The sequence below is a fragment of the Gopherus evgoodei genome, unplaced genomic scaffold (assembly GCF_007399415.2).
Source record: "Gopherus evgoodei ecotype Sinaloan lineage unplaced genomic scaffold, rGopEvg1_v1.p scaffold_34_arrow_ctg1, whole genome shotgun sequence".
NCBI lineage: Eukaryota > Metazoa > Chordata > Testudines > Testudinidae > Gopherus > Gopherus evgoodei.
In genome coordinates, this window is record NW_022060016.1 from 232,170 (window position 1) to 250,476 (window position 18,307).

Genomic DNA, 18,307 nt, shown 5'->3' on the forward strand with positions numbered 1-18,307 from the left:
TTGTAAAGAATTTTTCGGATGCTTTCTAAGACATAAGGCCCAAGCCCGCTCTCACTGAAGTTAATGGGAATCAACCTATTAACATGAATTTGAATGGACTGGGACCTACAGCTCCAGGGCTCAAAGTTCAAGGTGCTAATATTTAGGCTTGGTTTACACGAGTGGTCCCCAACCTTTCCATGTGGCAGGCACCGAATGACTAGCCACTGAGGAGTGTGGCCGCCAGACAAGCAGCCAACAAAATGCCGCCGAGAAGCGGCAATGCCAAGAAAAGCTGCCACTGAAATGCAGCCGAGAAGTAGCGTCATCAAGAGGCGTCGCCGCCAAAATGCCGTGGCATTTCGGCTGCAACGCTTCTTGATGTTGCCGCTTCTCAGTGGCATTTCAGTGGCTGCCTGTCCGGTGGCCAGTAGGTGGGCACACACAGACGCCATGGCACCCGCAGGCACTGCACTGGGGACCCCTGGTTTACACTATTATCAGGTCAACATAAGGCAGCTTACGATGACCTAATTATGTCAGTATCTACACCACAATGGTGCTTCTGCTGATGTAAGTGGCCCACTACACTGACTACACCTCAAAGGGGCTGACAGCTAGAGCCCTTCCCCCACCCCAACCCTGACAGTCTGAGCTGTCACTGGGATGCAGGCTCACAGCTGTGATTCTCCCCCCGTTTCCCTGCCTCCTGGTAAGGGATTGCGAGGGGGGGGCAGTGGCTGGGCTCAGGTTATCCTCTCCCTCACCCCAATCCCTCAATGGGAGGGTTCCAGCTGTGAGCCCCACATAGAGCTGACAGCCAGAGTCAAAAAATTAAATAATACCAGGTGAGAAACCAACGAGAATGTCAGTTTCATTGCTGGTAGGCTGCTGCTGTGAAATCGAGCCCTATACTGTTAGCCCTGGGGCCAGGGGCTCTCACAGCTGTGAGCTTGCTGGGCTGACAACTCCGGCTATTGTGGGGGAGGAGGCCCAGCTGTGAGCCCCCTGCCTACAGATGAGGCTGTCATTCCCAGAGCTGCCAGGCTCCAACTGTCAAGTGTCCCATAATGCCCCATTTCAGTCACTGGAAGTGCTCCTGGTGAGGACATGCACCACAGACAGAGAGAGCAAATGTGGATATGAACCACTGCTTTAGTTATTCTGGTAGCTGTACTTTGACTTAAGGGGACTTAATTTTGTAGTGCAGGCATGCCCTCAGGCTCCCTGGAAACAGGCTGAGACCCCAGCAGGGTTGAGTTCTGTCTGCTCTGCATGAATAGGAAAGATCCCAAGGGGTACTTTTCACAGGAGCATATGTTTGTTTTTATCTCTGTCCAAAAATTTCTCTCCGTTTCGGTGCCTGAGTAATTCATGTTGCTAAAGAACTTGGAAGAGGCCAAACCCTGTAAGTCCTAAATATTAAATAATTATTTATTTTATGTACTATTTACATAGTATTTGGTAGCAAAGATACACTCAGGGCTTGTCTATATGAACAATTAGTTTGTGGCAAACCAGGGTGTGAATCTATATTGCACTAGTTTTCTGGGGACTAACTATTCACTTGCTAACAGACATTAAGAGTTAGTTAATTCACTTTAATCTAGTCCTCTTTGAAATGGGACTATCAAAGTGAACTAAAACTGTTAATGCGCAGCAGCAGGGTCCACATGGACAGGTAGTCTGCAGCAGGCTAGCACGGGATAGAGCTTGCTGCAAACTAAGTTTGTTTAGACAAGCCCGTAAACAGCTCCAAAACAATTTAGAAACTATTCTACAGTTACTGTTTCCTAAAGGCTGACAATGTGCTCATGATACTAAAATCAAGATAATTCCTTCCCAGAGTACTATTTTAAAAACAAACAAAACAAGATATAACCTTGGTAGTCCAGATGATCATTTTTTAAGGTGGTGACTTTTGTGATTTGCATCTCTGTCCAGAAGAAGCTAGACTGAAAATCTCCAATTTCTAATCCCTATGACCCATCCATTCTCCTTGATGTATGGGGGTGTATTTTTAATTTCTAGAGGGTTATATTTCTACAGACCCAGGCCAAGTTTAATTTACCCTCTTTGATGGTAATTATTTACCTGCTGGAACCTGTCCAATAGCTGCTTCTGCTGAGGAGCAGGATTTGGAATTGCAGAGTGTGTCTGGAACTGATTTGGGACCATCTGAAAACTTCTCTGTTGTTCTGGTGTTAGGTGAAGCGTCTGGGCTGGGACTGGCGGTTTGATTTGGCCCTGGGAAGGGAACTGGAAATGTGGGGAATGAGTATGCTGAGACTCAGCTGGAGCCTGGATCTGGGATTGCAACCGTGCCTGAACCAGAGTCTCAGACTGGGGCTGGATCTGAGTGGCAAGCTGAACTTGTAGCTGCAGATGTGGAGGTGTTGCTAGCTGAGGTTGCCCTTCGGCCTGAGACTGGGGTGGCTGGAACTGTACCTGAGGCTGCGACGGGGGTCGTAAGGGGTGCTGGGTGGGACCGTGGGGGGATGATGTGATTTGATTCTGTATCACGTACAAGTTCTGCATTTGCGTTTGAGGGGTGCAGGACCGGGAGAGGGGTTCAGAAGGAGGCCTGGACAAAGTTTGTGGCTGGGAGGGAGGTCTTGAGTGAGGCCGGGAGGGTGGTCGGGAAAGTGGCTGTGGCTGTGATGGAGGACGGGACTGGTGGGGGGACTGCATCTGTGAGAGATGTGCAGGCTGGAGCTGGGGACTCTCCCCCATTGGAGGATGAGGTAGTGAATGGGACGGGGAGGCTCCAGGGAGCTTCTGTTGCCCTGCGGGTAACTGAAACAAATAAAGAAACAGGGAATAAGTTAGTTAGGACTGATGTATCTCACCACAATCCTTGCATGTTCTTCAGGCATTTTAGGGTATGTCCGCACAGCAAAAGCTCTACACGGACTAGTGTACCTGAGCTAGCTTGAATCCAGCTAGTGCTGGCAGTAACAACAGTGACGACTGCACAGTGCAGGCTTCAGGCGTGAGGAGTACAAATCCAGTACAGACCCTGGGTATATACTCAGCTCACAAGCCGCATTCTCTTCACTACTACTATTACCTGTGCTATCTGGATGCAAGCCAGACCAAACAGGCTTGCCTGTGCACAACTTCTGCTGTGCAGATATATCCTCAGACTGTACTGCAGTGCAAACCACTCTTAAAACATAAAAAGCCTGGGGCTCCCAAACTACTTTTAAGTCCAGAAACCCCACTGAACTCAAGTCACTCTGTGAAGGGGTTTACCAAGGCATTGCCTACGGAAAAAAGAGCTTGAGGAACTGAGCCCTTTCTACCACTCTCCCCCTCTGGTTTATTCAAGAGAAATGCTTCTTTGAGCTTACTGGAGCATATGTAGAGTGAGATTTCAGGGGTACAGTTTCCAGCTCTCATACCTTCCACTAGGGATGCTTGTGGGCATAGTACTATCATCTGCAGATATATTGCACTGGTTCGCCGGCTTAGAAGCTACCTTCAAAAATGTTTTTAAAATCAGTAAAAGAAACAACTTGGGAATAAAATTTGAAAGGTATCTTGTATGGGTGTTCCTTAGCTTCTGAAAACAGCTTCAAGTCTCAGCCAGTGTAGTCAACCTTTCCCCAGAAAGCCTTACTGCAGGGGTACAGTCTTTGTACCAGTGTGCGTGAATGTAAATAAAGCCCAGCCCTTTTGCCCCACAACTGCAGCACCATGAAAAAGGGGAGGGAGAGGGGGTCCAACTTTATTTTTAGAATATATTTTTTAGTTTCCTCTCCTAGAGCCCTTCTCCTCATCTGAGCCCCCCATAAGACACAAGAACCTCCTTGGTTTTATTTACCCTCCTCTGTATTGCACCATCTTAGCTCCTTCCTAAGCTCCCTTTGAATAGCTTAGAACAATACTAGGCATATCTTTTGCTCCCTTCCCACGGGATCTAATCAAAATTAAAATGCCCTCCACCCAAAGGAGCAAGCCTGAGCCCACTGGTTCCCTGCATAGTACAGTACAGTACTACCACTACATTAGAGCCAACCCGCATTTTTAATGGTGCTAATCTTATGAAGGCACTGGCCACTGTGAGTCCCCTAATATGAGAACCTGGTCAATATCACGCTCTTCTATAAATTACGGGGGTGAAACTGATCTATTATAAAGTCAAGTTCTCAAGTCTTATTATGGCTAAGAAGAGCCTTTCGACTATCACATCACTTTAAGTCTACCACAGTCCTTATTATAACAACCATTTGCTACTAAAATATAAAGAATAAAAGAATAATAAAGCCTCTGGCAGGAACACAAATGTACCAGGACAGCAGCGTGCAACTGTGAAGGGACAGAAGAAAAAGCATTGCAAGACAGCAGCAGTTTCCAGCGCTAGTGAGAACCTGCAGGCAAGCAAGCAAGAGCAGCAGGAATTCAGAGAGCAGATGAACAGGCAAGTGCCACAGATGGACAACAAGGGCCAGAAGGGGGTACGTTTGGAAGGGGAAAGAAAGATTCAATTGGCCTGCTGATGCAGCAATGCATGGACATGTCCCAGGCTCCAAAGGTAAAGGCAATTCCCTCAGTCACAGACCTTGGTGTGAAAACATTGGCAGCTCACTCAACCCAGCATGCTGATGTTTTATATATTGTCTGGAAGCTTCCAAACTGAACTAAATTGCAGTCTGAACTCCCATTTTCTCCAGGCTGCTCAGATGATGATCATAGGTGATAAATTACTCAAGTCCATTTGATCACTTTGGCTAACAAGTTCCTGGATTCTGCCTGAAGTCTGCTAACCTTACCTTGGAACCCTGACCCATGCACATCATTCTTCTCCGAGTATACACAAGTTATATTTTCCTTTGTTTCTGGGCTGTCTAAAAACAGGGAGGGAGCTGCTTTTATTTTAAAACAAAGATGCAGCTGGATTTTGTTTGATCTTCTCCTAGCAATATAGATCCACCACAGAAAAGTGAACTAGGGAGTTGAATTTGGATGCTATAAATATTAGAATCATGGAGATAAGAGATGGAAAAGACTTATTACAACATCATCCAAGCCACCTCTTTGCCAACATGTGATGGTATCATGCAGCACAACTCTGGTAAAAACATTTTTAAAAGCATACAGTTTATTAACAACTTTGCTTTTTAACTTTTTTTCCTCTCTTTTTCTTCTTTTTTTGGCAAGTCTCATTGAAACCAAAAAAATAATGTTTGGTTGTTTCCACATTTCTATATAGCAGAGGCCAGTCAAAAATCTCTCTGGGAAATTCGCACAGTTTTATAACATGTGGATTCAGGGCCAGACTGTCTATGTACTTACTACCGACTTACAACAATGTAACTGAAATCATAATCCTGCCCTCAGACTGCTCATGAAAAGTCACCCTACATAGAAGGGAGATAAACGTGCCAGTAGCAGAATTCTTTTCCCATCACATTTTTGCCATTACACCATAAGAGGGCGACTTCTGTTACTACTATAGAGGTTACCCCACCACCACCCACTTCCATCTTTGTTTTGAAATGTGAAAAATGCTAGTGTACACCTAAGAGATACACTGATATTTTGTCTTTGTGTATTGGTCCCTCCCCTCCTGCAGAGAGAGAGAAAGCAAAAAGCAAAAGAGAACTCTAAGAGGAAGGACCAAACAGATTAAACAGAAGCTAAGGACAGAAGAAAGAAAGGAAGATAGGCCAAAGCAGGCTGTGTGGAATCACAACAGGTAAGGGCTACCTGGCAAGCCAGTGCCTGTTGGGAATGGCTGGCTGAGAACTGAGGTATAAGATTCGGTCCTTTGGACTCCACCGTTGCCAGATTCTGATTCTGGGTCAGCTCTCGGCTGGCAGGCGGTTGCAGAGCTGTGCCTGCACTGCTGCTCACTATCACTGATGCTGGGACACTGCTTGTGGTGCTGAGAGCTGTGGTGGCTATGCTGTAGATGGGCAGAGGCATTGGAAGGTGTGGTGGTACTGTGGACTGATTCAGATTGTTCTCCTGCTGCATTTTCAGGGATGCCGGATAAAATTGCTGCTGCTGCTGGCTCCGATCCTTCTGAAATTTCCAACAAATTTAGCATTGACCAGATTTCTGGTTCTTTCTCCTCCTTTTTTTCTGTTGATCTTCACCATCCAACCCCCATATTCATTCAGGCCTTTGCTACTAATGATACTCTATTAACAATACCTCAACCGTTGTCAAAAGCAAATAGTTTCTGCTCTTGCCCTTCACCATGCCACCCCCAGATACTGGTCCAATACTTTTCAGGACTCTTCACAGGCACTAGGCAGATCCAAATTACTGTTCAGAATGAGACTACGCCTCTGAAGATGGTAAGAGTCATTTTACAGCAGTCTCCTCCAGGAACCTGCAGAATCTGACCATAGCCATGTTACTCCTGGGGGAATTCTACACCACTGTGTATGCACAGAATTTGTTCCCCACAGATTTCTTTGCTTCCCCGCATTAAAATGACTTTCTGACGGGGAAGCACAGGAAAGCCACAAGAGCAGTGCCCAGGGCAGTCGGCAGAGAGGTAAGTCACTGTGGGCAGAAGGCAGGACTGGAGAAGACTTGGCTGGTGGCTGCTAGTGCTGGCTAGGCTGGGGAGGACAGGACTTCCTCTTCCCCTGCATAGCATCCAGGGCTGGGTCAGACCCACTCCCAGATTTCTCCCCTGCTACAGGAAGCTCTGCAAACTCCCCCTGCCCCAGCGGTCCTCAGCTGCAGGGGGAGGGATCCCTGTACAGGGAGCTGCACCCCCATCTGCCCAACCTCCATGCATCCAGACCCCCTCATTACCCAGACCTTCCTGCTGAGTCTCAGCCCTCCTCCCCGCTCTCAGAACCTCACCCACAATGAGCCCCACTCCTCTTGCACCTGGACCACCCCAATGAGCCACCCGCACCCAGATCCCCACCCCACCGAGCCCACACCAACTGCATCTGGAGCCCCACCCCACTAAGCCCCCCCTCCCCCAGCATCTGGACCTCCCACTGAGCCCCCCACACCCAGAGTCCCCTGCCGAGCTCTATCACCACAACGCCCTCCTCTGCTGAGCTCCAAACATCTTTATCTGGACCCCCCTGCAAACTCCCATTACCTTTGCACCCAGAACCCACCCCCACAAGCCCCTGTGCATACAGATGCCACCCGCACCCAGAACCCTCTCAACCCACACCTGGATCCCCCCACATTAAGTCCCTCCACACTTGGATCCTGGGGGGTGGGGGAGGAGAGGCAGAAAGCTACACAGTGATCTCCCACCTCTGTGCAGCCAGCGGCCTGCGCTCCCCAATGCCATGCTGGAGCCTCCACATTTATTAGACAAATAAAATTTGCAGAATTTTGCAAAATTTTAAAAAATATTTTTTGGCACAGAATGCCCTCAGGAGTAAACTGTATCAAAGCAACAGCTTATGCCCTATTGCAAAATGCAGGGAACATTCCTACTGGATGGTAGCTTTATACAGTAACAGAATTTGATGTGATATCAAACTGCAAATATAAACAAAAAGCCTCCAAGCCAAGATGGTGGGAGCCATGTCTGAAATTCCCATTCTTAATGTCATTCCCCATCCTTGTGTTGAGACAGTGCAGTACATGCAGGATTCATATGAAGTCATTTATGGTTTAGATAAGTGAGGGTTTCTTTCCCCCCCACAAAACCCAGCAAAAAGAGAGTAGGCTAGGGTTCATTTTTGTCTCTGAAGATCACAGCTTTTGTGAATTTTTTAGGATCTCAGTGACATGTCCCTCCTCAAGTTACTTTAACATTTGTACATTTCTTTTCTTGTATATAGTAATAAACAGTGAAAATGGAAGTACATTTTAGTGTCAAAGGGTCACTGTCAAGATCAAAGCCTTATGTTTAAAATGAAGTATCCTCCCCTGTGTTACTAGCAACATCCAAAAAACCCCAACAAATTAAATAACTTCAAGTTTGCCATTACTGTTGACCATCACTGATGCTGTTTGTTTACTTTTTGCACTTGGTCAATGAAATGAGACTGATTAGTTTCACTATCAGTTTCTACTCCCGGAGGCAGAGCTCTAAACTAGGCTCTGCAGCCTTGGGAAAGTCATTTAACCTCTTTATCTCACATTCACCATCTGTAAATGGGACTAATATCACTTTCTCAACTACCTCATAGGAGTGTTGTTACAGCTAATTAATTAAATGTTTCTACAGTGCTTTGAAAATGTGGAGCATTATATACGAGGTAATTTAAATATTAGTCATGTTCTGTAAACCCCAAAGTGAAACCGATTCTGATTGCTAACTCTCTGCACTTCTACTTGCTTTACATATATTAACTAATGAATCCCTACCTCTATGAGGTAGGTATGTACGATTAGTATCGTTATTGCTTTTAAGATGTTGCTGTGTTCCAATTGCAGGAGACAGTTTGTCTTTTAATTTAAACAACTTTAATTGAATTATAAAAGATAAAAACCTTTCTATTCATAATAGTTTATGTAACACCCCCCTCCCCCTTTTTTTTAAGCTACTACTACATCTGGGGCCCAACTTAGCTGACACTGACCACTTTAAGTGGATTATGCAGTTACTGTATCATATTGGTGAATCAAGTACATTTAGAGGAATATAAAAACAAAGAAAATTCACAGATGACCCTAGTTTTGTATCTCGTAAGTTGCCAGAGGATCTTAGTGACATTGGGACAAATTTAACCCTAGTATGGGGAGGCACAGCTCAAATGATGTCAGTAGTATTGTGTCCATTCATGTCAGAGGTATATCTGGCCCATTGTCTTTTGGAGAAAGGCGTGTGTGAGAATGTTATGGTAAATTGATAACACTCCTCTAAGGTAATATTGAAGAGGAATTAAAAAAAAAAAAGACTAAACTCCTATCGTCTCTCTAATGCAATTCAGTAACTTCACCAGGCCTTAGATCAAGCCTTCATGTTTTTTTTTTAATTAAAGAATAAATACACAATGGTTTAAACTGATACCCCAAAGAAGTGAAAAGCCTCATCTAATCTGGTATTATATAAACAGCTGAGGTGAGATATACCTGCTTTCTGTCTGCACTCCTTAACAGTGTACACAGTGACTGCATCAACACTTGTGAGAGTGGAAGATGCTGAACTGGCAAGCCTGGACACTGAACTCTTATCCCCAAACAGAAGACCACAGGCAGTGACTGTGCAAGTCTCCCCTCACTAATGCGCCTCAGCAGAGAACTGGAGGTACAGTCTCAGGGAGCCATGGGAACTCAGTCAACGTGGCATGTTTATTTATCGGCTTCTCTTCTGTGACTACCAGCCATGATGGTAGCTTTTGTGATCTGGATGCAAGTACCACTAACCCACCTACTCATTCCACAGAAGTGATCGAATGGACAGCAGATGACAATAGCTGCCAGATACTAAAAACCTAGGCTAGATTCAAAGTAGGTAAAAGGCTACATACTCATTACCAACCCCCTGAGAGCACCCAGTTCTTCTAGCAGTTTTAAATTAAAGCACACATTCTAAGTGAACAGGTCTTATGATGGGATAACCCAACAACTTTGAAACTTCATTTAAAAAAATAATTAGTGCTATAATACAGCATTTGTAGAGTGTCCAGTCTATCAGGAAAGATTAGATTATGCAGCCTGAATCCTATAACTCTCATTTGTCTTCCTCACAATAGATAAAATAAGTGAGCCAACTAGCAATACCACTAATGTGGTCATTACAATATTTCACTTGCCTGTTGCAGAAACATCTGCATGGAATCTTGGTTTATGACAGTTCCAGCAGCTGTCTGGCCCAAGATGATCTTCTCTGGACTGGATGCCAAGTTAGGGCTGGGCTGTGAAGTCACAGGTAGCTGTGCTGGCTGCTGAGGAGGCTGCTGCTGCACATTCAACTGAAGATGAGGTGGAGCTGGAGGCTGGGACGCAGTCTGGACGGTCAGTATAGACGATTGGTCACTGCTTGGCAGCAGGCTGGTGCCAGAAGCAGGCTGTGGCTGAATGAGGCCTGGACTCTGACTGCTGGTGGTGGCAGATGCCTGAATGCTCACAGCTTGGTTGAGGTTCTCAGTGGAATTTAACATAGCAACTTGATTAGGCAGAGTTACACCTTGGATAACGGTCTGCCCAGTCTGACTGATGGCACCACTGGCCAGTGAGGCTGCAGAGGGCTGACTCTGAGTGGTCAAGCTGCCAGCTAGAGAGACAGGCATCTGAAACAAAGTTGGCTGACCCACTTGACCAGGCTGCAGCTGAATAGGTGCAGAAAGAATGTGAGCAGTGCCATGCGCATTCTGCGATGTAAGCACCTGCCCCAGATTCAGCTGGCTAGCGATGTTCTGATTGGTGAGGATTTGGGCAGGCAAGGCCTGATTGGTTATCAGCTGCCCACCAGGCCCTTGGCTAGTTATGATGTGGGCTTGGCCACTAGGGTGCGAAGTTAGGATCTGTCCTCCCATGTTAGCCTGCAAGGCTGAGAGCTGCTGGGGTATCTGAACAGCAGAGGCACCTGCTAACTGCCCAGGAAGAAGGAACTGGTTCTGACCCTGTAACATGGCTTGAGGAACATGCTGCGCGGGGATGACAATACTGCTGCCTTGGTTTAGCAAGTGGACGCTCATGGGCTTGCTGAGGGCTTGCTGCTGCGGTGGAGGCTGTTTGAACATGTTGGCAGGCAGCCCTTGCGGGAATCCAGACAGCACCACATTCTGTCCTGGTTTGCCTGCCATAAAAGTCAGGTTCTGTTGGGCCTTCTGCTGTTGCAGGGCAGCCTCGTTCTGGATGGTCAGTGTAGTATTATTGGGACCAAATGGCTTGGGGGTGATCTGGTACAGCTTTTGTTGCAGGACCCCTGCAGGTTTGGGCTGAATTGGTGTGGGTGTTCTATGGATAATCACGTTTTGGGCCTGCACCAATGGGCTGCTTAAGTTCGATGTGACTGTGAGAGGTTGGGAGCCTTGGGTGGCAGATACGTTCCCAAACATAGAGTTTCCATTCAGTGTGGTAGTGGCCACTGATGGCAGGTTTTTCTGGATGACAAGGCCAGCATTCTGTGGAGACACCCCTGTGGAAGCGAGGGTGACCTGCTGTTGCTCAGGTGCAGTCTGGGTGATGTAACCGCCAACAGGCATGGTGGCCACTTGGGAGGGCTGAACTTGTTTTGCAATGATCTGCTGAGCTGACTGGTTAATAGCCATCACCTGTTGTCCAACTACTTGAATCGGCCCAATTCCCAATGTCCCACTTGGGCTTCCATTAGGCAAGCCCTGAAGGTTGGAAATTGGCTGTATGGTAACATTCCCCAAGCCAACCTGCTGGAGAAAAGGCTGAACACTGATGGCCTTATTAACAACGTCTGCTCCCATTGACTGCTGCACCAGTGCTTGATGTGTCAGGACTGCAGGCTGCTGCAACCCGATGAGGTCAGCCCCACTGGAGAAAATCTGCGACGTGCCATCAGAGGCAGTCTGAACCACTGGCTGAAGTGTAGGGAGCTGGAAAGAACCCAGGTCCAGCTCTGCCTCTGCCTCCAGAGTCTGTTCTGTAATGTTAGCCTCTTGCAGGCTCTGCTGGAGAATGTCACAGGGCTGGTCTGAGTTCTGAAGATTCGCCCCACCACCAGATGGTGACCCCAGGATGTCATCTTCTAAAAAGTCTAGGTCAACGCTTGTTGTGTTCTGATTCTGTTCAGTGTTCAGATGGTTGCCAGAGGATTCTTGTACATGCAGCTAAAAGGTTTAAGATGGGGCGTGGGGGGGAGAGAGAAAAAGCATTTAATTCAAACCCATGAAACAGGATTTTTAATCTTTCTGTGCTAAATGGTTGCGCACCTTTACTAGGAGCTGTTAACATGCTTTTGTGATCCACCCTAGAGTTGACTGCATCTCAGTGTTGGGCAAAGTGATCCCAATGTAAAGTTTGTGTATCAATTTGCTAAGTACATTTGTAAACCATCTTGCCATCCCCATAAAGTGCTAAATAAATGCATGATGTTATTAAAGGGAACCCGAAGCACAGGGATTAAGTGCCTTGCATAAAGTCACATCGTGAGTCAGTGGAAGAGCTGGTAACAGAACCAAAGCGAGCAAACTCGCAGTTCCTTTACTTTAGCCATTAGACCAGTGGTTCCTAAACTTGTTCCACTGCTTGTGGAGGGAAAGCCCTTGGTGGGCCGGGCTGGTTTGTTTACCTGCTACGTCTGCAGGTTCAGCCGATCACAGCTCCCAGTGGCCGCGGTTTGCTGCTCCAGGCCAAGGGGAGCTGGTGGAAGCAGCATGGGCCGAGGGACATACTGCCCACTGCTTCCAGCGGCTCCCATTGGCCTGGAGGAGCAAACCAGCCCGGCCCACCAAGGGCTTTCCCTCCACAAGCAGCGGAACAAGTTAGGGAACCACTGTACTAGACTTCTCTAGAGCATAAATATAAACAGCGAGGTGATAGCAACAGAGTTTGGAAAATATAACGTCTTTGTATTAATCAATTAACTAAAAAGTAGAATAAAATTGTTGTTGGAACTAGAACTGAGATTTCCATATTCCAAAACTAGGAAAAAGGTTTCTTAGCACTGACATTCAAACGAGCTCAGACATATACCTCCATATACTGGCTGACCTTAGAGCAGTGGTTCTCAAACTTTTGTACTGGTGACCCCTTTCACACAGCAAGCCTCCGATTGCAACCCCCTTTGTAAATATATAAACAAGTGTTTTTAATTTAACACCATTATAAATACTGGAGGCAAAGTGGGGTTTGGGGTGGAGGCTGGCAGTTCGGGACCCCCCATGTAATAACCTTGTGACCCCCGAGGGGTCCTGACCTGCAGTTTGAGAACCCCTGCCTTACAGGGTGAGCTCCTCAGAGCAGAGACTGTCCTTGTGTGTTTGGAAAGTGCCTAGAACACAGTGGCTTTATCATGTCAATGTTTTGTGTGAGGCAATCTTGGTTCCATTTGTTTTTGGATCTACCTGAAATCAGAATCTAACATTTAAATCCAAACTCTTGGAAAAGCTTCTTTGCTTTCCAACAAGTACCACAGAGCATCAGAAGCTTTAATAAATGGCTTTTCATAAATAAAAAAAAGCTCAATGTAGTCAGGAAAGGATAAAAAAAACCTCACTATGCTCTCTATTCTATTGCAAGTATAAACAGCATACTTGGTGGAAGATTAAAAATACTGCCCATGTTTCCAATCAGATTTGTGCAAAATAATCAAGTGAGGCTTTCCAGGGTCAACTTTACCCTGTCTGTCTGTCAACAAAACTGAGCACACTCCCAACTCCAATCCTACATTAGAAGGAAGAACTAAGAAGATGCTACATGTTCCTTACAATTTCTTTGTAACATTCCAGCCCCATTTTCCCCACAATCTTTAAAGGATAGTGGTCTTATCATACTTCCTTTTTTAGCTCCTCTGTATTCTCTGTCCTCAAAGTTTTCCCAAGTTTATAGAAAAACAAAACACAGGGAGAGAGAGAGATGTGTACTTATAAACTCATTTCCCCCTCCCCCACACATATGGGGCACACACTGAACCCATTTGTTCTTCCCTGCCCCAACTTTTCTTTAAGATTTTGGGGAATAATCCAAGCATTCTGTGTAATCTACTCACACTGGAAAACAGATTTATTAAAAACAAACTTGTGAAACAACAAAAGACAGGTTTCTAAAATGAATTTACCAAGTAACAATTAAAAAAAACCAACACATTATAAATACATACCCCAGTACCCTCAAAGAAGGCACTGGCTGCATCTCCTGTGTTGTCCAGGAGATCATCACTGTCAATCTGCAATTAAAAATATTGTATTTACTTTATTTAAATAGAATTAAACTGAATTTAGCGCTGACAGTGTGGATGGTGCTGACTGGCAGTCACTGGAGACAGATGAATGGTCTCCCTAGCCACAGAGTTGATACACCATTGGTAGCAGTTGGGCAAGCTTCCTTCACATGCACTGCCCCTCTGCCAACATGCCTCAGATCTGATGGGGAGAGCCCCAAATCCAGAGGTGGGAAGGTAGTTCTTTCCCTGGGGCTTATTCAATACTTGGCTCTGCTGAAGTGGCAAACAAGTACCAGCCGTAGCGGCAGATATTGTAAGGTAGACACTTACATACTAAAAGAACAAGAGTACTTGTGGCACCTTAGAGACTAACAAATTTAATTGAGCATAAGCTTTTGTGGGCTACAGCTCACTTCATTCCGACAAAGTGAGCTGTAGCCCACGAAAGCTTATGCTACAATAAATTTGTTAGTCTCTAAGGTGCCACAAGTACTCCTGTTCTTTTTGCGGATACAGACTAACATGGCTGCGACTCTGAAACATACCTACTAGGAGATAGACGACAACAAACTTATTTTGCTCAGGTCAGCAAACAATAACTAGAAGATAGGAATTTGTGATCGCTAGCAACATAGGTGACTAGGTTGGGCCCCATTCTTGTAAACTGCTCTGTGCAGACGACTGTGCATGTACAACTCTAATGACTTCAGTGTGGCTCCGCATGGAGCACCTTCCAGGATTGGGTCCTTAGAGACGAAAAATTCCAGAACCTGTTACCACCTCCCTGGGCTACCCAAACCCTTCCCCCTTTAAAAAAAAAAAAAGAGAGAAATTCAAGTTAGGGGTTTTTTCCCTTTAATTTAAACTTCACTGTCAAAAATGTTTAAATTTTACTATTTTGATTAACAAAACAAGTAAAAACCACTACTCACCTTTTCAGATCCATGTAAAAAATCATTCAAAGCCTGAGGATCACTGCAAAACAACATATGAAATTGTTTAAAGAGAGAATGTACAACTCAAATTTTAATCTGAAAAGAAATAAATGTCCCTAATGAATATATTCACATAACTGGGCATCCACTTGCATTCTGACTGGTAGAAATATCAGTTTACTGCTAGGGGATCACTTTTTTTTTTTTTTTTTGACAGTCATTCCTCAGCAGCACTGGTGTGGCTAACAGTCAGTTAATATTGCTTCTGCAGAGGCCAGTAACTCCTTATATACACTGTCCTGTCAGGAGCACATAGAAGCCATGAGGTTCTATCATGAAAAATATTGCATTTTGGTCATGAAATGTGTCAATATGGATCTGGGAGCCATTTGGCTGCTCTATCACCTTCATGGACAGAATTAATGTGGCTGCATTTTGAATAAAAACAATCAGGTCCTGTACCCTAGAACATTTTTACAAATTTAAATTTGATACAAGATTTCAACCATCTAAGACTAAATGACCAATAACGTACACAGCTTTATGCTCTATTTTTATACTACAAAAATATACTGGTAACATACATTTACTGATTGTAAACGGTGATTTTTCTTTTTAGCCTCCTCTGTCACTAACATGCTCTTATTCCCCCTCCCCTGTTATTTCTGCAGGGCCCTACTTAACAAGTGATTGACAACAGTTTTATAATCGCAATAATCCCTTCTGGAAAATTAGCCTACATTGTGGTTAACAAGTAGTTTGTCAAAACATTAACTGTTCTGAGTTAACCTCAGGCTACTAGCTAGCTCAGGGGTCGGCAACCTTTCAGCAGTGCTGTGCCGAGTCTTCATTTATTCACTCTAATTTAAGTTTCCTGTGCCAGTAATACATTTTAACGTTTTTAGAAGTTCTCTTTCTATAAGTCTATAATGTAGAACTAAACTATTGTTGTGTGTAAAGTAAATAAGGTTTTTAAAATATTTAAGAAGCTTCATTTAAAATTAAATTAAAATGCAGAGCCCCGCGGACCAGTGGCCAGGACCCCGGCAGAGTGAATGCCACTGAAAATCAGCTCGCGTGCCACCTTTGGCACGCATGCCATAGGTTGCCTACCCCTGAGCTAGCTAGCGCTGATGACAGCTTTCACCAGGCACTTCTCTCAACAAGCACTTTGCAACAGTGCTGTGAGACGGACTATTGCTGTACATTTTTAAGCATGTGCAGTGCCTAGATGCTATAGTTACTGGCAAAACTCTAGAGAAATTAGATAGTTTTATCCACACATGCATTAAACAGAACAAATGAAAAACAGAATGTGCAGAGTTAATCTACTGTTAATGTCTATTTCCCTATAAAAATCAGCTGTACAAAATGTTCTTAATTAAACCTAAACAAACAAACAAAAAATACAAAACATGAAACCACAAAAGTTTCAAACAAGAAAATCAGAGCTGGTTCAGCCAAAAACTTACTGCAGTTTTAAAGGTTGCTATCAAATTTTCACATAAAATTATTAATCATTATTAGTTTGTTTGTTTGCAGGAGCATCTACAATGTGGCTAGTCTCTTTCAGCACAGCAAAGAAGGGATAGTCCCTGCCCCAAAGAGTTCACAATCTAAGACAGACAGAGATTAGGGAAGGGGAGTAACAAGTTTCATTATGGAAAGCATTGCAGAAGTGGGCATTCAGAGGGGCCTTGAAAGTGGGCAGTGTAGGGCCTTTATGAGGACTTCAGGGAAGTTGAACCATGCAGAGAGAACTGCATGGAAAAAAGCATGGAGGCAACTGATTAACAATGTGTGCAAAAATGAATTCCATGGAAATGCTCTCAACTCCAACCATAGAATCTCAAGTCTTTTGCACCCTCCGCCCACACCCACCCAATATCCTAGAATAGTATAGAAGATGATAAATTAGCATGGGGTCTGTTTCATGAGGTGGTACTACTTACCAAATTACATCTAACAAGCACCGGCCATCTTCATCATCCATGTCAACTGAGAAGAGGGGTGAGAGACTGCATTAAAATTAGAAAAATACAGCTGTGCTATGCAGCACAAACTGTACTTATTAACTGCTGCCTTCCCATCCCCACCCCACAAAAAACAACCCCCCACCCGCCCCTTAAACCCCAACACAACATTCTGCAATTCAAAAGGTCTTTCTTCCACATACAGACCCAATAATATACACCTCATTTTATCCTGCTATGGCAGATGAGTAATCATTGCTTAGTCCTGGTCTACACTGGGGCGGGGAAATCGATCTAAGATACGCAACTTCAACTACGTGAACAGTGTAGCTGAAGTCGACGTATCTTAGATCGACTTATCTCCCGTCCTCACGGTCCGGATCGATGGCCGTGGCTCCCCCGTCGACTCCGCTTCTGCCTCTTGCCCTGGTGGAGTTCCGGAGTCAACGGCAGAGCATTTGGGGATTGATTTATTGCATCTAGATGAGACACGATAAATCGATAGCTACCAGCCAATCTGTCGGGTAGTGTGAACATACCCTTAGGTGCTCAAAGCTCTTTGGGCTTCAGCACCTTAGAGTATAAATACACGTGTTAACACATTCTATTCTTATTATTTATGTTGCTGTGTAATTTGGTGCTGGTTAAAAGAGCCAGACTGCTAGTCCCTGAAGTTTGAAGTCCCTATTTCTCCAAAAAGCGCCAATAACAAGTCAAATTGCAGGCCCACATGCTGCCTTCATCAACATACTCCAAGCCTCTAACATACTTATGGGGAATGTGTGTATCAGCCTCCAATCAATCTTTAGCTTCCCTGCTGAGACTAGGGAGGAGCAAACAGCTAGTGCTAATTTATGGTTGCAGGTTTTTTTATGTGAATACTTGTCCACTGGATACTGAAGAGCCATCAATAACTTTCAGTCACTACTGATATAGGCTGGATTTGAAAAGGGGACCTACAAGTGAAAGGCTCCAGCTCCATTTCCAGTCCATCTAGCATGCCTTTACTTACTCTCTCTCTCTCTCTCTCACACACACACACACACTCACTCACGCTTACTTAAAATTAATGCTTATGAAAATCAGTCCTTTGTTATCGGCTGGCAGCATGAATGCAAGTGTTCGTTTGCTAATTTATCCCCCACAGTAACAACCCCATACCTCATCTGGGCCTCTTCAGAATAGATAGAGCCAAATAAATCCAACTGATTCACTATTAAGAAAAACCCATGATAAGGCGTTAACCAAATTAGAACTCAACTCTTCAGACTGAATATACAGGCCCATCTTGCTGACATTTGCTACAGAAGTAACTAGAATTACTTCGCTGTGTTTAAGAGATTAGTTCTGTACCACAGGGATAAAACACCCTTCCCCCTGTTTTTTGCACCCCATGTTCTGGCCATTTGTTTTGCATATTAAATCACAAGTCTCTTTTGCCTCAGACCTGACTGGGTTGAGGGTGCTGGGAGAAAAATCATCCCAGCTGACATTGCAGTCATGGTTTGATCATCTGCAAGTTCTCAAAAGGGATTCACGTGACTTACAACCAATATGTGCTATCACGTTTTAACTAGCTCTAGACACCAGGGGGCAACCTCTCAAAAAACACTAGGTGCAAGATGCAGCTGGACATTCCCAGGGTCGGTGAAAGGGGGAAGAAGAGAGGCAGGTGC

General features: G+C 44.9%; 1 protein-coding gene across 6 annotated transcripts in view; it reads right to left on the reverse strand.

Moving 5' to 3' along the window:
* Positions 1-18,307, reverse strand: part of BICRA (BRD4 interacting chromatin remodeling complex associated protein) — a 128,287-nt gene that overhangs the window by 18,170 nt on the left and 91,810 nt on the right. For 3 of the 6 annotated variants that reach the window (XM_030544380.1, XM_030544383.1, XM_030544379.1), the window contains 6 exons: positions 16,611-16,656; positions 14,656-14,698; positions 13,661-13,726; positions 9,678-11,669; positions 5,692-6,009; positions 2,074-2,775 (listed from right to left, as the gene is read on the reverse strand). In XM_030544380.1, the coding sequence (XP_030400240.1) occupies positions 2,074-2,775; positions 5,692-6,009; positions 9,678-11,669; positions 13,661-13,726; positions 14,656-14,698; positions 16,611-16,651 (3,162 nt within the window). In that variant the 5' untranslated portion in view covers positions 16,652-16,656. Of the gene's footprint in view, positions 1-2,073; positions 2,776-5,691; positions 6,010-9,677; positions 11,670-13,660; positions 13,727-14,655; positions 14,699-16,610; positions 16,677-17,792; positions 17,813-18,307 lie in introns of those variants that run through there. The other 3 variants (XM_030544382.1, XM_030544381.1, XM_030544384.1) reach the window with 3 other exon arrangements.